Consider the following 22731-nt stretch of genomic DNA (forward strand, 5'->3'; position numbering starts at 1 on the left):
ACCCACCACGGTGGGTGCTCTAAGGAAACGGAGAGAGCTCTGTTCTGCAAAAATCAGTGTGTGAGACAGTCGTTTTCCTTGTCACGTGTGAAAGCGTGGAGTTGCTTGTGATGGTGGCATGAGTGTGTCTTGCCACCTGCCCCAGTTCCTTCCCCTCCCATGTTTTTTGTCTTGGCCCTTAGTTGCAAAATTCCTACATTGCAGTGCAGCAAAAGGCTACGGAAGAATCCAATTTTATTTCATCTCTGAAGAGGGAGCAGCAACATCCTTAACACACATTGTCACAAATGTACAGTGTTCTCATGCATCCAGCCCCTGTGTGCCATATTATTACACAAAGGAGGGGACGGGGAGGGGGGAGACGGAATAATAAATATGGGGAGAAAGGAAGGTGACCAGGGACCAAGAGGAAAGCATAGTGCAAAACCTTAAAACTAGCACAGTTCCCCCCCCCACACACTTCAATTCTCCTGTGCGCTTCCCTTCGTTAGAGACAAGTGCGCGCACACCTTTTGGAAGAGGCAGGGAACAGAGGTCCGCCACCTGCTGGAGGGGGAAATAAGATTTACAGCTAAACACTACAATCCCAAATAAATTACCAACAACCTTGTGTATGTGCGGCAGTGTGGAGCAAGAAAGGCTTGGTGCTGCCACCAGGTGCCAGAAGTGTAGAAGTGCAGGTATAAGTCGTTTTTCTGTTGCCGGTGGCGCTTCCCATCAAGCGAACTTGAGACATGCCTAGCTTTGCAGTCTTCTCCAAGGTCCCGCCTGGGCTTTGGGGCAGCTACCCAGAGACCGTCCTAGTCTTAGCCCAGCCAGTCCCAGGTGCGAAGTGTGACTCGGAAGCACGGCGTACAACATCTGCTTGCGCAGATTCCGCCGATAGCAGAGTGTCCTCCAAGCAAAACCGGAATCCGAGTCCAGTCCTCTTCCATCAGCCGCCCCTCCGCCGACTGCCTTTGCGCCAAATTCCCAAGGGGGTGGGTAGGAGCTGGTGCAAAGCAGCCATGGGTCATTGGGGCGGCAGTTGTGATCCGAGGGGGGAGCGTCGCCTCGTTGGTGCAAAAGGGGTAAGTGGAAACTGCGTCCCCAGGAAGACACTTGCCACGAAGGAATCCCCCCCCCCCAAGCCTTCACCTCTTGGAAATAGCCATGTCAGAATCCGAGATGGGGGGCTGACTAGAAGGGCTGGGGGGGCAGGACTCCTGGGCTCCTTCCCCTACAGGAATTTAAGGGGTTAAACTGAGGATGCTGGGATTCCTGGATCCTACAGCAGCTCCCAAATTTTGCCCCTTGCGTTTGAGGCGGAGCAGCCTGAGGATAAAAAGTGGGAAGGAGTTGGGGGTCGAGAGGTCTTGGGGGGGGGTCTCTGCCGGGTTCTCTTTGGCCACTCGTGGCCCTTTAGGAAATTCCTCCCTGGCTTCTTCCATTAACGTGAGCTGGGGAGACCACTGCTGTCTTCGCAAAGCAAGGCAAGTTCAGAGGCAGGGCTCAGAGTGTAGGGAAGCAAGGCCCCAGGGAGTGGCGTGGGCTCGGCCGTTGGTTCAGGCAGCGTCTGGATCGCAAAGGGTCTTCTTCCTTGCCGGGGCACAAGCAGAAGGGGGCTTTCGTCCCTCTGGGCCCCAATCTCCCTTCTGGGGGCAGCTGGCAAGTGATAAAGGAGGTTGTCCCAGGCGCCTGGCAAGGGCAGAGCGGACTGAGCAGCAGCTGTTGGGCACAAGGGTCTCCCACCTCGCCGGTGGCCTTCATGCCACCTCCACCAGGCTCCGAGGAGAGGCGTCCAGGGCAAATCTGCCAGTGCATAAGAGCAGGTAACCCACCTTGACGATGCAGGGCCTATGTACCTGGGAAGGGAAAACAGGCTGGTCAAGACAGAAGGAGAGAAGGAAGCCCTTGGGTTTCAGGGAAAAGGGGGAGCCAGTGAGTTTGAGACCCAGTGGATCCCTGCTGCTGGAACCACAAGGGACTGTAAATCATCCCCCTTGTTGTAATAATGGGCTGAGCTTCTGGGCAGACGGGGCCACTCCAAAAAGGCCCTGCCTTCCCAGAAACCTCAGCCGAAGGACACTTATTTGAAATAAAACTTGGGAGGCGCCCCAAACCCCTGGGAAGGTTTGCTTTCAGGTATAATAATAATAGTAATAATTTTTATTTATACCCCGCCCTCCCCAGCCAAGGCCGGGCTCAGGGCAGCTTACAAGCAATAACAAAAAACAAGTTGAATGAATACAACTTAAAAACAAAATTAAAATACAACATTAAAATATTGAAACATTAAAATATTAAAATGTAGCCTCATCGCAGGAGGAGAAGGAAAAGAAAAAAGAAAGAGAGGGAGGGAATCAAATTGGCTCCAAGCCAAAGGCCAGGTGGAACAACTCTGTCTTACAGGCCCTGTGGAAAGAAATCAGATCCTGCAGGGCCCTGGTCTCATGAGGCAGAGCGTTCCACCAGGCCGGGGCCAGTGTTGAAAAGGCCCTGCCTCTGGTTGAAGCTAATCTAACCTCCTTAGGGCCCGGGACTACTAGGGTATTGCTATTTATGGACCTTAAGGTCCTCCGCGGGGCATATCGGGAGAGGTGGTCCCGTAGGTACGAGGGATCCTGCTTTCTCTGTGCTCAATCACTCCTACTCTCACACAAGCCATGCCTGGGTATACCACTGCAAGGCCAGGTGTCCTCACAACTGAGTATTCTGCCCTAAAATTAAAAGGTTCCTGCCCATGGAAAGCTAGCCTGTTGAAGTAGGTTAGTGCCTTTCTCCCAGGCACACTAGATTTCTTCAGGAATGGATTGGTCCTTGGTAGTGCTCAGCAGAGGCTGGCGGAGAACAAACTGTGAAGAACTGGCACTCACGGAGAGACGGAGCAGCCAGCCTCCCACGAGGTTGCCTACAATGGGTTCAAGAGGACAAAATGGCTGGAGAGAACTGGAGCAGACAGTTCTGGGCCGGCCCGTCCAGGAGGCAGGCCGAGGCAGCTGCCTCAGGCGACAGAATCCAAGCAGCATTCTTCAGGCGCGTCTCCTACCGCTGGGGAAGGGGTTTGCAGTGGCTCCTGGGTTCTGGCAAGATCTTGCGAGAGCCCTGCGAAATTGTACGGAGACTTCTGGGACCTCTTGCACGATGCCGCCAGAAGCCAAGGCTATGTGACTCCAGTTGGGGAGGGTTTGGTGGGGGCGGCAAAATGGGACGGGGTGGCCCGGTTCTTGGCAAGCTGGGCCTTCGGCCTGACTTTTAGGCGTAAGAAAACAGGGAAACACTTCAGCCTAAGCGGACAGGCCCGTTGGCGCCGTATTATTCCAAAACCATGTGCCACAAGAAAGGCTATTAAGTAAATGGCAGCTTTTATTGCCGTTAAACTTATTTATTTATTTCACCCCAAGGTCCCTGGGGTGGGGGTGGGGCGGGTTACCCGATTAAAATACTGCATTAAAAAACAGTTCAAAACAACTTTCAATCCCTAAAATTAAGTTGGTCCTAAAGATATACACCTCAGGTGTCAAAGGCCAGGGTGCAAGAGCATCCTCCCTAAGCTGCATAATGGAGGGGGGGTTCCACACTTTGGGGGCCACTACAGAGAAGGCCCACCCCACCCGCAATCCTCTTGAGGGCAGAGGGACAACCAAGAGGGGCCCCACTGCCAAGCTCAGCCCCCCAAGAGGACCTGCAGGGAAGGAGGCAGTTTTTTCAGGTATTTTAATCCCTCTTCTGCAATCAGTGCTCTGCCCCAACCACCTTCCAATCAGGCTGTGTTGCCCCGTCTCTGCACAGGGCCTGTTTTTTGCCTTCGATGGCTTTCCGTCAGTCAGGGTGTGTGTGTAAAAGAACACGATACCAGAAGAGCTGGGAGCGGAAGGCTGCTCTCAGGCCAAGCAAGCACTGGCTTCACGTGAGCAGAGGAGAGAGAGAGAGAGAGAGAGGTCTGTGTGTTCGCACATGCGCGATGATGCCAGCCGACGTACCCTAGAAAAGAGCAGTAAGTGCCGGTACAGAGGTACCACAAGCGGGTATTCACAAAGCCGAGATGCCATGGTGCCGCCTTGCTGGAAAGAGAAAGCAGAAGTCAGCAGTGCAGAGTGCCAGGCAATTGGGGGGTAGCGGCGAGTGGGTGGGTTGGGGGGAGAGACCAGATCAAAGCACAGCTCCTTGCTTTCTCTGTGCACAAACCAGCCAGAAACCCACACACACTCCAGCTGCCCCTTGTGAACAGCCCCTTGTCTTTATGGTACCAAGTTTCTAGTCCTTTTGAAATTAAACCTTTCCCGCCTCTCGCCTTTTCAAGAAAAACACAACAAACCAGGAAGTCTAATATTTGAAACACAAAAGCAAAGTTGCATAAGAGAATGTGAATAAGCTGCACCCACCCCCTTTCCAAAAATAAAATGCAAAATACATTCTGGATGCGGAACTTGGGGGGTGCGGAAGGTTGATGCAGAACCCACAGACCCCAGAGACAGAGGACCCCAATATTGGGCAGACTAGAAAGGGTCATCTCCCCTCCTTACCCAGAAGGGAGCCTAAGCTTGTGGGGCGAGGGGGGACACACACACATCCCTTTCCCTCCCCCACCTCCTCCATGAGGTACGGCAACCTGCAGAGTCAGGCTTACATTTGCCAGGCGCTCCACGCGGCACAAGAAAGGGTGGGTGTGGTTGGGGGGCCAGCGGGGGCTCCAGCCCAGAGCAGCTGGAAGGAAAAGAGAAACGTGGGGCCGAGTTTCCTTTGTGGGGGGGTGGGGTGTTGGTGGTGAACAGGTGGGGAAGGGGAGGACAATGTACAGAGAAAGAGGCTAGCCTACAAGGCATGCAGGAACAAGCCAGCAGGCGTGCTGGGCAAAAGAAGCGGCTCCGTTGCCATGCGCCGCACATCGCATGCAATGCTTCCCTCGGCGCACAAAGGCTAGCAGGCTCCTCACTTGACCCTCGGCGATTGACAGCTCTCATGTGCTGTCGTGGCTCACTGTGACGGACTGGGATTCAGACTCGGATGCTGAACCTGAGGAATCCCAGCCTGCACAGGAGTCCCCGCCTCCAGAACCAGCTGAGCCGGGGCTGGGGCCTGAGCCTGAAGGGTCCTCACCTGTGCTGGATCCTCAGGTGCAGGCATCAGCTGAGTCTGCTCTGGCTCCTGAGGTGATGGAGGACCCATTGCCTGCAGGTGCTCCACTCTCAGCCCCGTCAGAGGAAGCTGAGGTTGCTTCTGGGTCCGGTAACCCTCCAGCCTCTCCTGAGCTGTAGAGGCTCAGGGCAGAGAGGCGGAGGGAACTAAGTTCCCGCAGGAGGAGGGCTCGCCTCCAAGCCAGGAGAGACAAGTCACCAGAGGATCGGGGCCGCCCTGTGCCTCGGGGCAGATAAAAGCCGGCCAGCCCCAGTCCCAAGTTGCGGGAGCAATATTGTTGGTTGCTAGTTCCTGCCTGAACCCTGTCCTGCTTTTCTGCCTGACCCGCCCTGGCTCCCTGCTTGCAAGCCTGATCCTGACTTCACCCAACTCCCTGCCCTGCACCCAGATTCAGCTACTACGGACTGCCTCCTCGTTGCACCTTTGACCACGGACCGGACTTGGACCTTGCTTCTCGGGTAACCCACGGGACCAGCACACTCCCGTACAGACAGAGCCGTCTTTCCCATAGGGCTTAGTGGGCGCCCCAGCGAGTGGGGGAGCTGCGCGGCTTTGCCGGTCGCCTCCCCTTTCCCTCCTGAAGGCCCGCCAGCTGTGCCCCGTCAACCATATGGCTGGTGGGCATGCAGCTTGCCTCCCAAGCCTCCTCGGGAGGAGAGCGAACCTTGCAGAGGCTTGGGAAAAGGTTGACAACTCTGGGAAACGGGGGGGGGGGGGGCTGGAAGGATTTTTGCAGCACGGCGCCGGATATTCCTAAGACGGCCCTGAGTACAGACCACCTGCAGCACACCTAAGAACCTAGGAGGAGGCCTGATGCACCAGGATTATAAAGGCTCCATTTGGTTCAACAATAGCTGTTATCACAATAGCTAACCAGATGCCCCAAGCAGGACTTGAGTGCATGAACAACTCTTCCCCACTTGAGACACAACAGCGGAGGCAGAGCATAGAACAGACCCTGCAAGTGTCCCAGAAAAACTGGCACATCTCATTCCCTGCCCTGGCAAGAGGTCGTGACCTCACATGATTTTGCGCCGAGACCTTGTGCTTTTCTCAGGGCCGCAATCTCACATGGCGCGCCCCCCCAAACACGTTTTGGGGTGCCGTGCCGTTGTGCGAGAGCACAGCTCCGAGAAAAATAGTGTATTTAGGGCTCCATGTCCTGGTTTTGAGACTCGGAGGGCATGCCTGGATACCTGAAGGAGCGTCTCCACCCCCATCGTTCTGCCCGGACGCTGAGGTGCAGATCCGAGGGCCTTCTGGCGGTTCCCTCGCTGCGAGAAGCCAAGTTACAGGGAACCAGGCAGAGGGCCTTCTCGGTGGTGGCACCCGCCCTGTGGAACAACAACTACCAGACTTTTAGAAGACATCTGAAGGCAGCCCAGTTTAGGGAAGCTTTTAATGTTTAATAGGTTATTCCAAGTTATGCCCTTTTGTTCTAGGCTACTGCTAGATGGGGCCGGGGGGCAGGTGGAGGCTCCTCACTCCAAACCCAATCAGCGAGGAGCTGGGCCTAGAGATCCAAGCATTCAGCCTGCTGGTGGATCCGGCGATGAACATCGGGCAAAGACAGCCCAGTCGTCTCTCTGGAAATGTGGCCCCCCTCTCTGGAAAGGCAGGGGGTGGGAGTGGCCCCACTGTGTTTTAAGCAGCTCGTGTGCACATAGCCTCAGAATCAGTGGGCTCAAGTTGGCCAAGGGGTCTGCTCTGAGTACGCACCATACCCCCAAAGAGCCAAGAGACCACTTTATAAACAGTCACGGCTTCCTCCAAAGGAATCCTGGCAGCTGTAGGTTGTTCAGGTTGCTGAGCGTTGTTAGGAAACCTCCCTATCCCCCCCCCCAAACTACAATTCCCAGGGTTCCCTGTGAAGAGGGATAGATGGATAAACTACTCTGGAAATCGTAGCTCTTGGAGGAAAATACAGTCATACCTCGGATTACAGGCGCTTTAGGTTGCGTTTTTTCAGGTTACGGACGCTCCGAAACCCAGAAGTACCGGAATGGGTTACTTCTGGGTTTCAGAGATCACGCATGCGCAGAAGCGCTTTGCACATGCACAGAAGCGCTGAATCGCAACCCACGCGTGCGCAGATGCGCCCCTGCGGGTTGCGAATGTGCATCCCGCATGGATTATGTTCGCAACCCAAGCATCCACTGTAGGTCTACAGTGGTACCTCGCAAGACAAATGCCTCGTAAGACGAAAAACTCGCAAGACGAAAGAGTTTTTCGTTTTTTGAGTTGCTTCGCAAGACGAATTTCCCTATGGGCTTGCTTCGCAAGACGAAAACATCTTGCAAGTTTGTTTCCTTTTTCTTAAAACCGTTAATACCCAGGGTGCATTCAGGGGGTGCAGTTGCGACTTGACTTCGAGGAGCAACTCATAGCACATGGTGTGGTAGCCTTTTTTGAGGTTTTTGAAGACTTTGGTGATTTTTGAAGCTTTTCCAAAATCCGTGCTTCGCAAGACAAAAAACTCGCAAGACGAAAAAACTCGCAGAACGGATTAATTTCGTCTTGCGAGGCACCACTGTATTATTATTAATAATAATATTAATATTATTTGAATTTATATACCGCCCTATAGCCCAGAGGTCTCAAGGCAGTTCAGAGAACGAAATAAAAATATAAAAACCACAAAATACGTAATCAAAATAAAAACAACAACAGGTCTAGCAGCATCCTGAACAAGCCACAGCTCCCAGAATCCTCCGGGGGAAGCCATGACAGTTTAAAGTGGTACCACAATGCTTTCAATGTGTGGTGCAAAAAATGATTTTTCTCTCTCGCGTGCACCTGCCTTCAACTGCCCGCCGTCACCAATATGGTTCCCTCCGGACGTTTTGAACCGCGACTCCCACCATGCCCGACTGTTGGCCACGCTAGCTGTGGATGATGGGAGTTGTAGTCCAAAGCACTCAGTCCGTGCATGCAGCTGGGGCCAAGCTCCCTGCCTTGCTTCTGGGCACAGCGCTGACCTGGGGACACGTGCTTCTTCCAAACCGTGGAAGGGAAGGGGGTGAAAGAGCTGGAACCGAAGGGACTGGTCAGCAAGCTGAGGGGTCGCAGCGCAGAGCTTGGCGAGGGGCTGCAGGCAGGAGGAGGGAAGGGGCTCCGGTGAAACTTGCCTTCCTCGGCCATCGGCCTCATCCCTTCGATCTGCTCCTCCAGGCGTTTGATCTGAGCTTCCAGTTCCAAATTGCGGCTCTCAGCTTCCTTGAGTTGGCTGGGCAGGAAAAGGCAAAACAATCAGTATTTGATGCGAGGAAAGTTGGAAGCCTGGGAGAAGGACTGGTCTACCTGTTGTTTAATGTTATTATTATTTTATATACAGTCATACCTCATGTTACGTTCTTTCAGGTTACGTCCCGCGGCGACCCGGAAGTACCGGAAAGGGTTACTTCCGGGTTTCGCCGCTCGCGCATGCGCAGAAGTGCAAAATGACATCACGCGCATGCGCAGGAGCAGTGAATTGCAACCCGCACGTGCGCAGAGGCGCCGCTGTGGGTTGCGCTCTTTTCATAACACGAACGGGCCTCCAGAACAGATCCCGTTCGCAACCAGAGGTACCACTGTATATATATTTTCCATAGAATTTACAACACGTTCGAAATTCCTATCAAACAATTCAGTAATTTTGGGATCCCCCCTCCTCTATGGTTTCCCCAGTTTCCCAATGAACGCTGCATATTCTAGTTATTCTGTACCTGATCTTCTCCACACTGTTTTCAGATATAAGTTTTACTGCTGTTCTTACCCTGAAGCAACTTGCGTTATTTAACTTTATTAAAGCTCCACGCCACCCTTCTTGCCGACGGAGCCCAGGAGCGGCAAACACAAAGCAGTAAAACAGTACAATTAAGAAAGAAATCCCACTGAAAAATGGTTAAGAACAACTAAACTAGGTTTTTTTTTCATGCCCTATTAACTAATCATTTCAGTATCTTTCAGCCTTCATGTGCCTGAGGGGATTGGGCCCATTCACCCTGTCTGCCGTCTAACGTGGAAAGTCCAGCTTCCTCGGACTCTATTCATTCTTCGTGGAAACATAGGAGTGTCTCCTCCAAATTACTGCCTTCCCACCCTTTCCCCTCTCTCGAATGGGATAATTCTCACGGAGTAACTCTGGAATGAGAAAATCCAGATCAAGAGAGGGAGAAAGTGTGGGGAGACAGGGATGTGGAAGAGAGCATCATTCGAGGAGAATTAATGGAGGTCAAGGAAGTTTACCTTCCCGCCAGAGTGGTACCTATTTATCTACTTGCACTTTGAGGTGCTTTCGAACTGCTAGGTTGGCAGGAGCTGGGACCGAGCAACGGGAGCTCACCCAGTCGTGGGGATTTAACCCACAGCGCCACCCGCGTCCCTTAAAGCATATTTTCAAGCAGTTTATTCAGCGTAGTTCAGGACAAAGAAAACATGCCTGCTCTCTTTCATGTCCAAGTAAAAGCAAAAGCTATACACAACGGAAGTTCCCAGCAGGCTGTGCTGGAAGTAAACAGACGTGACATACAACAACTCCACATGCCCACTCTTAAGGTGGAATGGAACATCAATATCCTAACACCCATAACCCTCACCTAGCAAAGGTCTGGTTGGCCACCTTGACCATGCTGAGCTCTTGACACAGCATCTCCCGGCTTCTCAACTCCTCTTCAAGTGACGACTGCAACTCTAGGAAAGTGGCCACGTCAAGTTTCTGCCCATCCGGGAGTTTGCATACCTGGTAGGGAGTAAGACGGAGGTGCCTGTGAAACCTCAGACACTGAGGTGCCTCTGGGGTAACAGGTCAGGCTCTCCACCGCCCCATCCTGGCTCCAGTTGGTCCCCCAACCTACCAGCTCCTCCGGGGTTTGCTTGGGGGTCTGCTCTGGGGGCAAAGTCCTCTGGCTGCTGTCGACCTCCATGCTGACGTCCCCGTGGCCTCTTTCCTCCGGCTCATTCTGTCTGAGAGAAAGGGAGAGCCTCACGGACCCAATCCTGGCAGGGTCTCCACGTTGCCGCAGGACCGTTTTGCCCAGGGGTCAACTTGGGACCAGGGACTCAGCTAGGTAAAGGTAAAGGGACCCCTGACCATTAGGTCTAGTCGTGACCGACTCTGGGGTTGCAGCGCTCATCTCGCTTTAATGGCCGAGGGAGCCGGCGTACAGCTTCCGGGTCATGTGGCCAGCATGATTAAGCTGCTTCTGGCGAACCAGAACAGCGCACAGAAACACCGTTTACCTTCCCGCCGGAGCAGTACCTATTTATCTACTTGTACTTGGACGTGCTTTTGAACTGCTAGGTTGGCAGGAGCAGGGACCAAGCAACGGGAGCTCACCCCGTCGTGGGGATTCGAACCACCGACCTTCTGATTGGCAAGTCCTAGGCTCTGTGGTTTAACCCACAGCGCCTCAGGGACTCAACTACGTGGTTGCAAATGTAACGTCTTAAGTGTGTTTTAAGCGCATTACACAAACGGGACACCAGATGGCGATGGTGAGCTAATGAAAAATTCAATATATATTTTAAAACGGTCGTTTTTTTAAAAGCATTTTTTTTCTATATAGGTCTAGATTCAGCCTAGGTGTACCACTGCCACCTTCTGCACAGGTGACGGGACCCCTCTCCTTTCCTGGCGTCCGGCTACCTCAATTCCAGGGCCTGCAACTGGCTTCTGACACCAGCCTAGGGGTTCCCAACCCAAGCGCCCCCTGGCACCCCCAAAGGCGTCTTACTTTGCTGCTGCCGTGTAGGTGTACGAATACCCCACGAAGGGCAGGTGCACGCCGAGCGGAGAGCTCTCCATCACATCCGACAAGGTTTCCTAGGAAAGGGGAGACACAAGCACACAGAGGGTGGGTGGGTGTTTTGGGGGGGCGTCAGTTCTAACTGGAGCAGCAGCAGCAGGCTGGGCATAGCGCCCCCTACTGGCAGTGCCGGATTTACGTACAGTGGTACCTCAACCTTGCTATAATAAGAAACCAGTCAAATCCAAAATTAAAAATGCTTTGATGAATATATGGCAAAATATTGCTCAAAAAAAGATATGCCTAGATTAAGATGTGAAGTACTGGATGGAAAAAAATTAGTAAGGAAAGATAATAAGAATATATAGATGATTTGAGAAGATTGTAGAATGCAAAGATTATTGTAAATTGTATGTGGAGGAAATTGAGTGGGGGCGGAGGGGAGGAAGGAGAAAAGAATAATATGATGCATTGAGGAAATAGAAATGGAAATGTATGGGGGGATGGGGAGGAAATGGCGTTGGCTTTGGTACATCTGTATTGTAATGTAATATGTGAAAACCAATAATAATAATAAAAAGAGCAGTCAGAGGGAGAAGATGGGGAAGAGGAGGTGTTGGAGGCGGAAGAGGGAACAGGGTTTAGTGAGCTGGGAGAGTCTGTGGCAGAGAGCAGTCCAGAATCAGAGGCAGGAGAGGAAACAGGAGAGGCGGGAGGCCAAGAGGCAGAGATGAGTCTGGGTGGCGAAGTAACACAGGTGTTTCCCGCCTCTCCTGCATCAAGCTCTGTGGGAATATGGTCATTTGTCCATAAGAGCATGGGCAAAAGTTTATTATTGCAAGGATGATTTCATAGCAGAAAGCATTGCTTGGAAGCATGAGCAGTGCGTGCACAGCTCATGCCATCCAATGATTGGTCCACGTAGTATAACATGATCAACTGCGTGGTCTGGCGTGAGAACATGAGACTAATGTATTGTATTGTCTTTTATCTGCTGACTGAGGCAAAGTTTTCTCCTTGAATTTGTATCTTTCTTCTGCTCACAATAAATGTGTTGGGCTGCAGCAGTTTCTAGAGAGAGAGCTGCGGCCAGATTTCTGCAACCCATCTTGGTGTGAGACTGATGATTTACGGATGGCGAGTGGGTTCTCATCAAAGCTCCTCTCCCCACTTGTCTCCCAGAACCAGGAGAGGCATGAAAAGAGTGGAGGATAGGTTGGCTGAAGGCAGGCTTAGTCTCTGATTGCTTGGGGAAAACCCATGGAGGGGAGGTGACTTAGATGGCAGTGGTGAGATAGGAACTTTGAGTAGGGTTGCCATATTTCAAAAAAATCTGGACACAAAAGCTTTGTGGCAAGGGAACAAAGTTGAACTTTTTTGGCGGAAATCACACAAAAAATTGACATTTCTGAGCAATTTTTCAGGGAAAGCGGCAAAAACGACACTGCCGACATGGGTTGCTCTACGTACGGATTTTCCCAGACATATGGCAACCCTACTTTTAGTCTCGGCAACTGATTCAAGGGGTAAGAAAAAAATCCAAACTCTTCTAAGACCTACTGGGGATGAGCTTCTGTAGTCATTAGGTCTGAACCTCAGCCAAATGTGTGAAGATTGTGTTTTAGCTGTCGTAAACTGCCAAGTTCAAGGCACGACTCTGGGGCGGTTTCCTGGGCCCCACCTAGGAGAATAAACATGAACCCCCTCCTCACTGCCCCATACCCAGAAGGGCTGGCTCGCCACATTTTGAAACAAGTGAAGCAATGGAAATTATTGTCCGAAGGGTGGGACGAGGAAGGTGACACCTCTGTAGAACCATCTCAAACCCCGGAGTCCACAATTACCCGTAGGACCCTCGTACCTACGGGCTCGCCTCTCCTGGTATGTCCCACAGAGGAACTTACGGTCTTCAAACAAAAGCATCTCGGAGGTCCCGGGCCACAGAGAGGTTAGGCTGGCCTCAACCAGAGCCAGGGCTTTTTCGGCTGTGGCCCCGATCTGGTGGAACGCTCTGCCACAAGAGACTAGGGCCCTGCGGGACTTGAGATTTTTCCGCAGGGCCTACAAGACAGAGCTGTTCCACCAGGCCTTTGGCCAGGGCACAGCCTGACTCCCTCCTTTGGCAATCTTCACAGAACTTTAGCCTAATGGTTGCCATCAATTTGATTTGAATTAATTCTATAATGAAATGATTTTAGAATGTTGTACTATTTTATTGTTGTTAGCCGCCCTGTGCCTGGCTTCGGCTGGGGAGGGCGGGATATAAATAAAATTTATTATTATTATTATTACCTAAACGGTGTTTCTCAGATGAACTGGCACTGGGGGGGGGGAGAGAGGAATCGGGAGTAGAGGGGGACAAATAAAAAGTCACGTACCCCTCCCCCGCTCACCATGTCAGTGAGACAGTCATCCACCACGTCGAAGTTGCAGGTGTCCGTGGCGTTGGCAAATTCGGGCACGAACGACGGCACGCAGTCCCGCAGCGAGTCCCAGTCCACGCCCACAAAGAAGGGGTGCTCCTGGAAGTCCTGAACTCCATTGCGCCCCAGCCGCATCTCTCGGGGGCAGATGAGCCCTTCGATCAAGGCCAGAGCTTCGGGAGGGACATCGGGAACCGACGGAGGGAACTGGAAGTGCTCCTTTGGAAAGGGGAATTTTGACAATCGGCAAGGGTGCCCAGGGAGAGATTTTGGCCCCGATTCTCCGTCTGGAAAGGCAAACCCACACAGACATGCAGACCTCTGCCCCTTGCTTACTTTGAAATGGATTATCTTTCCGTATGTCTCCACCACGGAGTCGGCAAAGAAAGGAGTGTGGCCGAAGAACATCTCGTAGGCGAAGACGCCGAGAGACCACCAGTCGCACTCTGTGCCGTAGGAGTGAGCGCCGTCTTCCACCGCTTGCAGGATCTCGGGGGACAGGTAATCTGGGGTGCCCACGGCTATCGTTGAGCAGACCTGCCACACACAGAACACGTATTTGTGTGCTGGTTTTTTGTGTTTTTTTGCTGGGGTAGGGGTTTCCTACACTTTGCCGTAGCTATGTACATTTTGGCACATGTTTCCGAGCACAATTCAAAGTGTTGGTGCTGACCTTTAAAGCCCTAAATGGCCTCAAAGGCCCAGTATACCTGAAGGAGTGTCTCCACCCCCATCGTTCAGCTTGGACACTGAGGTCCAGCGCCGAGGGCCTTCTGGCGGTTCCCTCAGTGTGAGAAGTGAGGTTACAGGGAACCAGGCTGAGGGCCTCCTCGGTGGTGGTGCCCACCCTGTGGAACGCCCTACCATCAGATGTCAAGGAAATAAACAACTCTCTGGCTTTTAGAAGACATCTGAAGGCAGCCCTGTTTAGGGAAGTTTTAATGTTTTATGTTTCATCATGTTTATTATATTCTGTTGGGAGCCACCCAGAGTGGCTGGGGGAACCCAGCTAGATGAGGAGGGTATAAATTATTATTATTATTATTATTATTATTATTATTATTATTAGCTGGAGAACTGCCCTGAAAAATTCAAAGAAGAAGAAGAAGAAGAAGAGGAAGAAGACGACAACAACACACCGCCCATCTGGTCAGGTTGCCTCAGCCACACTGGGCAGCTTTCAACATAATAAAAACACATCAAACATTAACAACTTCCTTATACAGGGCAGCCTTCAGATGTCTTCAAAAAGTTGTGTAGCTATTCATCTGTTTGACATCTGACGGGTGGGTGTTCCACAGAGCGGGTGCCACTACCAAGAAGGCCCTGTGCCTGGTTCCCTGTCCCCAATCGCCCCCACCACCAATTCAAGTCTCACCGTCCCGTCTTTGCGGAGCTTGAGGCAGGAGCCAAAGTCCCCCAGCCGGATATGTCCACATCGGTCCAGGAGGATGTTGTCTGGTTTGATGTCTCTGTTGGGGAGTGGAAAGAGATAAGTGAGAAAGGCTGGAGACTGGGAAACTGAAACGAGGAGTCCTGGGGAAGTAGAGAGGGGCTCAGTCCCTCCTCAGAGGCTGCCCCCTCTGGCAAGGCAGCCAGATTGCTGCTCATGGTTTGTTGTTGTCGTTTAGTTGTGTCCGATTGTTTGTGACCCCCTGGACCAGAGCACGCCAGGCCCTCCTGTCTTCCACTGCCTCCCGCAGTTGGGTCAAACTCATGCTGGTAGCTTTGAGAACACTGTCCCACCATCTCGTCCTCTGTCGTCCCCTTCTCCTTGTGTCCTCCATCTTTCCCAACATCAGGGTCTTCTCCAGGGAGTCTTCTCTTCTCATGAGGTGGCCAAAGTCTTGGAGCCTCAGCTTTAGGATCTGTCCTTCCATTGAGCACTCAGGGCTGATTTCCTTCAGAATGGAGAGGTTTGATCTTCTTGCAGTCCATGGGACTCTCAAGAGTCTCCTCCAGCACCAGAATTCAAAAGCATCAATTCTTCGGCGATCAGCCTTCTTTATGGTCCAGCTCACTTCCATACATCACTACTGGGAAAGCCATAGCTTTAACCATAGCTGTCAACGCTTCCCTTTTTTTAAGGGAAATTCCCTTATTCTGAATAGGATTCCTCGCAAGAAAAGGGAAAAGTTGACAGCTATGGCTTTAACTATACGGCACTGCTCATGGTTACTGAACAGCAAAAGAAGGAAGCTCTGCACATGCTCAGAGGCAATGCCATCCGATGCTCCACAGGGCATTTCTGTCCACAGCTGGGGCCCAAATTAAGACCTCCTGCTTTGTTTAATCAGCAGCATTTGGGGCTATTTAGGTGAGAGGAAAAGCACACAGGAGGTGGTTCTTTGGGGGTCTTTCCTGACCACCTCCTCTCCCCAAAAACATGAGCAGTGGCAGTCAGTTCCCTGTCGCAATGAATAAAACGAAGATTGGGATTCCAAAGAAGAATAACATCTCAAGATTTCTCCCCAAAACGGACAAAGTGGAGACACAGGAACTTCCTGGGGACGGAGTTCCGGAGGTCACCACTGGAAAGACCCTGTCCACAGTGTGGGGGATTCTCCCTTGGGGTCCCTAGAAGCCTCTGTCGGGGTTTCCGTTGCTTGGGGGATTCCTCCTTTGAAAGCCACTCTGCCTTCAGAAGAGAAGAAGAGTTTGGATTTGATATCCCGCTTTATCACTACCCGAAGGAGTCTCCAAGCGGCTAACTTTCTCCTTTCCCTTCCTCCCCGACAACAAGCACTCTGTGAGGTGAGTGGGGCTGAGAGACTTCAGAGAAGTGTGACTGGCCCAAGGTCACCCAGCAGCTGCAGGTGGAGGAGCAGGGAAGCGAACCTGGTTCCCCAGATTACGAGACTACCGCTCCTAACCACTACACCACACTGGCTCTCTCTCCTTCAATACCCCCCAGCACCCCTCCCTCGCTCTGCCCCCACCCCACCGGCAGGCCCTTCTGCATTCCCAAGCCTCTGCCGCTCATGTGGTTTGGAGGGAAGCCCAGCTTGTCTTGCACAGCCTGAGATGAATTAGGCGATTATGAATCTAGGACAACATTTATGGCTGTTTTGGCTCGTGGAGGAGCTCTGTGTGCGAGGGGGGCGCCGGCCGGCCTCATGGACCCAGCAGCTGGGGGCGGGGAAGTCACAAAGACTCTGGAATTCTTGCCTGGTCCTCCCCACCCCACAACCCCTCCTGACCCCATAGACGTGCCTCTGCCCCCTCTGGAGCAGGCTGCAGAGTCAGGAAGGGGGGGGGAGCCTGGCGGAGATCTGCAAACCGAAATAGTTTCCTTTGCAAGGGGATTATAGCCCAGAAATTCCAGAGGCAAAAGCAAGAAAGTGGGAGGAGGTTGGTACCTCCCCCCCAACACCCCCCCCCACACACACTCTGCCTCCAATATTCTGCTTCTTCGAACACTGCGATGGGCAAAGGAGAAGGGATTTGGGGGTTTGAGGAGCTGGCGGCAAATCGGCGTGGAACTCCAAGGAGAAAGCCCCAGTGCCGGGTTCGAGTTCTGCCCATTCTGGAATGCAGAGCTGGGATTTAGGGTGACTGATTGGGCGGGGGGGGGGCGGAGGTGAGTGAATGGGTGCAGGGAGCGGGCAATAGGATGCAGACTCGAACCCTCTATCCCAGGGGTCAGCAAACTTACCGCGCCTCGGACCGGTGTCTCCAGCGCCGATCGCGCGTCGGGCTGAAGGGCATGGGAGCGCGTGCCCATACGTGTGCGCGCAAACGCTATTTCTGGTGCACTTCCAGGTCGGAGGAGCACCGGAAATAGCTTGTGCGCATGTGCACGGGCCTCCTCCGACCCGGATGTGCACCGGAAATAACACATGCGCACAAGCTATTTCCGGTGCTCCTCCGACCCAGAAGTGGGCAGCCGCGTAGCACTGGTAAGAGCGGGCAGCGGAGGTCATCGCAGGCCAGATAAACGAGTCCCGCGGGCCTTATCTGGCCCGCGGGCCTTAGTTTGGGGACCCCTGCTCTATCCTCTATCTAAGCAAGCAAGATGCATGAGCAGAGATCGAAGGCATATTCTAGCCCAGAGGTTCCCCCCAAAATTACTCAACCCCACCCTCTTGGAAATCTACCTTCTTTGAGCCGTGACAAATCTGCCTTCTTTTACGTATCTATATTTCTACCTACGACGTCTTGAGAAATAATTTAACAAGTAGCTCAATCCCACGCATAGTCCAGTCTGCCCCAGGGGCCAGGTCGTCACCACAGCCGCCTGGCATTGGCTAAAGAGGCAGGCAAGCTGTGATCCACTTCCCAGGCCTGGCGGAAGCTGAAAAGGGTTCTCCCGAGCCCAGGAAAACCCCTCACCTCCAATACAATGGCCAGATCTGGGGGGGGCGGGGGTGTTGCTGCCATCCTACAATGGCACCCCACCAGCTGGTAAGTGTCATTCCGAACTTAAAAATGGAAAGCGTAATGCCGGTGGTTAACAAAAGAGGTTTAAAGACTCTCTAAAGCTAAAAAAAATGCAGTATAAAGACAGACAACTGGGAAACACTGGCCTGCGAGTGCTCCATAGGAGAACAGCCTTTACCAAAGGTGTCATGGGCCTTGAAGAAACTCGAACTCAGAACACAAGGGAGAAACGTGCTAAGAGGAAGGCATGCTTGGTAAATCCACACCATGATCAACTCCCGCTTGGAAACCTATGTCCCCACTGTGGAAGGACGTGTGGATCCAGAATTGGCCTCCACAGTCACTTACGGACTCATTGTTAAAACCGTGTTTATGGAAGACAATCTTCCATATTTTTTTGGAAGCCGTCCAGAGTGGCTGGGGAAGCCCAGCCAGATGGGTGGCGTATAAATAATAAATTATTATTATTATTATTATTTTATTAATCGGCTACGAATGATCGCCAAAGGAAAAGAAGTGTCATTACATAATAGATTAAATGGTTTTTCAATTTGTTATGTACTGAGTTGAATAGGATCCAAACTGCAGCAGTCTGATTGGTCCTAGAACAATAGGACTCAGAATGCAGCAGTCTGATTGGTCCTAGAACAATGCAGCAGTATGATTGGTTGGCAGGAACCACCCAATCATGCTCCAGATATAAGTGAATCCACAACCTGATTGGCTTACAGTAGAATTCCAGAATTAGCCAATCATGTGCAGCCCATTGTGTAAATAATGTATATAAAGCAGATACTTTGAGAGGCTTTCATTCATTCCTCCTCACCACTATGAGCTGAATAAAGAGCATGAAATCACTTTGCGACTCTGAGTATATTTCACAATTTTTTCCTCTCTCCTTTTCTTCCTTTATGTTTCCACTGCCTCCTTATTTTTATTCAATGCCCCCCCCCAATTGCACCTGAGACTACGACTGCCCCCTGGATCGTTCCAGCCCCCCCCCCCCAGGGGATGGTATCGTCCACTTTGGCAAACGCCAGTCTAGCCAGTCAAAAGCTTTCTGGGTGCAAAGCTGAACTGGTTACGGTGAGGCCTAGGGAGAGTCCTGAGGGCCACATAAAGAGGGCTAGGGGGCCACATTCAGACCCTGGGCCGGAGTTTCATCGGGCCTAGCCTAGAGTGCTCTTTCTTGGCCCTTCCCCCCACGAGACCCCCACCTGCCTGCTCCACCTACCTGTGTACGTAACCTATCCGGTGTATTGAGTCTATGGCCATCACCATCTCGGCCAGGTAGAAGCGAGCCATCTCCATTGGGATGCGGTCCCCAAATTTGCTCAGCAGCGTCAAGAGGTCTCCCCCAACATAGTAGTCCATCACCAGATACTACAGATGGATGGAGTTGAGAAAGGTTCAGAAACAGCACCAGTTCCTCCTTTTTAGGCAGCCGTGTTCTCATAGACCAGTGTTTTCCAACCTGACAAGCTCTGGCTGATGGGAATTGTAGTCCAAAACAGCCAGAGGGCACCAGGATGGCAAAGACTGGGGTATCGTTTATCGCAACGCCAACTGCTGTTTGGGGCCCCGAAAACTCAAAATCCCCCCACAAGCTGCCACAACCAGAGACAGAGGCTGCATCTACAAAGTTATAAAAAAATGCTCTGACGGAAAAACACACGTTTTAAAGCCCACAATGGAAAATTTCATAGAGTTCCTATCTTAGCTCTACAGCGCCATCTGGTGTCATGGTGTAATAACGCATTTATAACGTTTTATTTTTTTACTAATGTAGTTGAGTCCAGGGTTTCAAATCTCAGGATTGCTCAGTTGGTTAGAGTGTGGTGCTGATAACGCCAAGGTTGCAGGTTCGATCCCTGTATGGGGAAGCTGCATATTCCTGCATTGTAGGGGGTGGACTATATGAGCCTCAGGGTCCCTTCCAGCTCTATGATTCTATGAAGCCCGAAAAAACTCTGGCGAGAGGGCTGGTGCTTACACTCTGTGTCAAACTGATGCCCACACCTGGAGTCAGTAAATAAGTTCTGCCCAACCCTAGTTATTATTTTTATTTTATTTTATTTACTAATATTTTTCCCAGCTGTCTTAAAACAACCCTACAAGGCAAGATAGTATTATTATTATTATTATCCCCATATTGCAGATGGAGAAGCTGAGGTATACTGACTTAGCGAAGGCCGCCGCGCGAATTTGAAGGGCTCTGTTCTTCATTTGTAGAATACGCCGCTCTCTGTTTAGCCTTTGTGTCCTGAAAGTTCAGGGCTACAGTTTTACTAAACTGAAACTATGTACTGCCTCCACCGAGGGGGGCAAAATATGCCTCTGAATACAATTTTCCGAGGAGAGGGCTGTTGTGCTCAGGTTTTCCTTCTGGCGGTTCCCTCACTGCGAGAAGCCAAGTTACAGGGAACCAGGCAGAGGGCCTTCTGGGTAGTGGCACCCGCTTTGTGGAACGCCCTCCCTTCAGATGTCAAGAAAATTAAAAACTACCAGACTTTTAGAAAACATCTGAAGGCAGCCCTGTTTAGGGAAGCTTTTAATGTTTGATGCATTACTGTATTTTAATACAGTGGTGCCCCGCAAGACGAACGCCTCGCAAGACGGAAAACCCGCTAGACGAAAGGGTTTTCCGTTTTGGAGGCGCTTCGCAAAACGAATTTCCCTATGGGCTTGCTTCGCAAGACGAAAATGTCTTGCGAGTTCCTGCGGGGTTTTCCCCCCTTTTCCTAAGCCCTAAGCCGCTTATCAGCTGATCCGCTAAAAGCCGCTAAACCGCTAATAGCGCTAATCCGCTAAGCTGTCAATGGGCTTGCTTCGCAAGACGAAAAAACCGCTAGACGAAGAGAATCGCGGAACGGATTAATTTCGTCTTGCGAGGCACCACTGTATTTTGTTGAAAGCCACCCACAGTGGCTGGGGAAGCCCAGCCAGATGGGCAGGGTATAAATAATAAATCATCATCATTATTATTATTATTATTATTATTATTATTATTATTCCTTGTGGGTTTCCTATATGGGGCATCAGGTTGGCCATCGTGAGGATAAGCTGATGCATTTGATGAGCCTTCAGTCTGCAAAAGCTTCTTTGTCTCACAGCTCACGGCAAAAGCGATGTAGCCGCCACAGGGGCCATCTATCACCACTCCTCCCTTTCCCCTCCGAATTAAAAAAACAAAACGTCTCGACTCCCCAAACCACAAAGTGCAGACTCCCTGCTAACTCGCATGCCCACAAACACCCTAAAAGGCTAAACTCCAGAGAGAACAAATCTGTCGATGGTGGTCATTTGGGGGCAGAATACCGCCGGATCTGGAGCAAACTAGAAGGGATGGCAAACATCAGCGCTTTGTTTCGAAATTGGAGGACGGCTTGCCTTTTGAAGCGGAGGCTCTTAATTCCAGACCCGTGTGGGCTGGACATAATCCAGTGAGGAAAGAAAGGAACACATGTCCAGATCTCCCCTTCCTTTTGTTGCTTCTGTCCTGACTTCCTCGTTGAGAAACTGGATTCCGGGGCTGAGCCCTGGCTCCCGTGTCCTGCCAGTGATCTTCCATAGGAGTCCCGGCTGCCCACTGTCAGAGACAGAGCACTGGGCCAAATGGATCTCCACTGCGTCTCCTTCGGTTCTTATGTCATACTCAGCAGCCCCATATTGGCTGTGAGTTGTGCAAGACCCACTCCCTGATTTGCTAGCCTCTTCCCACCTGACTGGGGAGGGCGGAGCGCTCACTGGCTGACTGACAGACTAGCGGACTGACTCCAGCTACAAAAGATGAGGCTGCATAAGGGAATGTTTTGGTCGTGAGTCATAGAAACATAGACTTGGAGGGGACCACAGGGATCATCTAGACCAGTGTTTGCCAACCTTGTGCCTCCAGCTGTTTTTGAACTACAACTCCCATCATCCCTGACTAGCAAGACCAGTGGCAAGGGATGATGGGAATTGTAGTCCAAAAACAGCTGGAGGCACAAGGTTGGGAAACACTGATCTAGACCAACTCCCTGCAATGGAAGAATCTTTTGCCAGTTTGGGGCTCAGGATGCCTAGAGGCTATTGGGGTGGGGTATTGCTTTGGGTTATTTGTTTTGCCAATACAGTGGTACCTCAGGTTAAGTACTTAATTGGTTCTGGAAGTCCGTTCTTAACCTGAAGCGTTCTTAACCTGAAGCGGACTTTCCCATTGAAAGTAATGGGAAATGCATTGATCCGTTCCAGACGATGAAAAACACCCCCTCTTGCTCCCCTGGCTTCGCTCCGCTGGAGAGGCACTGCACAGTTTTCCCTCTCTGCGCAGCGCCCCTTCAGCGAAGTGGGAGGAGAAATGGAAGGGGCTCCGCTTCTCCTGCCGCTTCGCTGAAGGGGCGCTGCCACAGGGAGGGAGAGAATATTTTTTTTCTTGTTCTCCTCCTATAAAACTAGGTGCACCTTATGGTCGGGTGCGTCTTATAGAGCAAAAAATACGGCGCTTAATTTTGTTCATGCATGTTTCAAAACATTTTTATGTACTGCTTATGGTGTATTTTTGTAAGCAGCCCTGAGTGTGGCTTTATCCATGGAAAGCCGGCCTACAGATAAACGATGATGATGACTCACCAGGTAATTCTCGTCTTGGAAAGCAAAGTGCAGCTGCGTAATCCAGCGCTTGTCTCCGTTGACCAACACGTCCCGCTCCTCTCGGAAGCAGGAAACCTGATGGGCGCAGCAGCAAAATCAATTTATTTTCTCAATTCAGTTCACAATTATTTGTTATACCATCTAATTTCAGATCTTCTTTGGGTAGCTAAGCATAGGTAAAGGTAAAGGACCCCTGACCATTAGGTCCAGTCGTGGCCGACTCTGGGGTTGTGGCACTCATCTCGTTTTATTGGCTGAGGGAGCCGGTGTACAGCTTCTGGGTCATGTGGCCAGCATGACTAAGCTGCTTCTGGCAAACTAGAGCAGCGCACGGAAACGCTATTTACCTTCCCGCCGGAGCGGTAGCTATTTATCTACTTGCACTTTGACATGCTTTCGAACTGCTAGGTTGGCAGGAGCAGGGACCGAGCAACGGGAGCTCACCCCGT

The 22731-nt window shown here is 51.6% G+C and overlaps 1 protein-coding gene across 4 annotated transcripts in view; it reads right to left on the reverse strand.

The window, feature by feature from the left end:
• Positions 1 to 217: 217 nt before the first annotated feature.
• The window catches only part of DMPK (DM1 protein kinase), a 57517-nt gene continuing 35003 nt past the window's right edge, over positions 218 to 22731 (reverse strand). The window contains exons 4-15 of one of the 4 annotated variants that reach the window (XM_079985441.1): positions 22262 to 22357; positions 18885 to 19033; positions 14649 to 14742; positions 13607 to 13807; positions 13226 to 13489; positions 10836 to 10924; positions 9957 to 10065; positions 9699 to 9841; positions 8247 to 8344; positions 4610 to 4686; positions 3963 to 4039; positions 218 to 1844 (exon numbers count right to left, since the gene is read on the reverse strand). In XM_079985441.1, the coding sequence (XP_079841567.1) occupies positions 1430 to 1844; positions 3963 to 4039; positions 4610 to 4686; positions 8247 to 8344; positions 9699 to 9841; positions 9957 to 10065; positions 10836 to 10924; positions 13226 to 13489; positions 13607 to 13807; positions 14649 to 14742; positions 18885 to 19033; positions 22262 to 22357 (1812 nt within the window). In that variant the 3' untranslated portion in view covers positions 218 to 1429. Of the gene's footprint in view, positions 1845 to 3962; positions 4044 to 4609; positions 4687 to 8246; positions 8345 to 9698; positions 9842 to 9956; positions 10066 to 10835; positions 10925 to 13225; positions 13490 to 13606; positions 13808 to 14648; positions 14743 to 18884; positions 19034 to 22261; positions 22358 to 22731 lie in introns of all 4 variants that reach the window. The other 3 variants (XM_079985440.1, XM_079985442.1, XM_079985443.1) reach the window with 3 other exon arrangements.

The sequence above is a fragment of the Podarcis cretensis genome (genome assembly GCF_951804945.1).
Source record: "Podarcis cretensis genome assembly, chromosome: 8".
Classification (NCBI taxonomy): domain Eukaryota; kingdom Metazoa; phylum Chordata; class Lepidosauria; order Squamata; family Lacertidae; genus Podarcis; species Podarcis cretensis.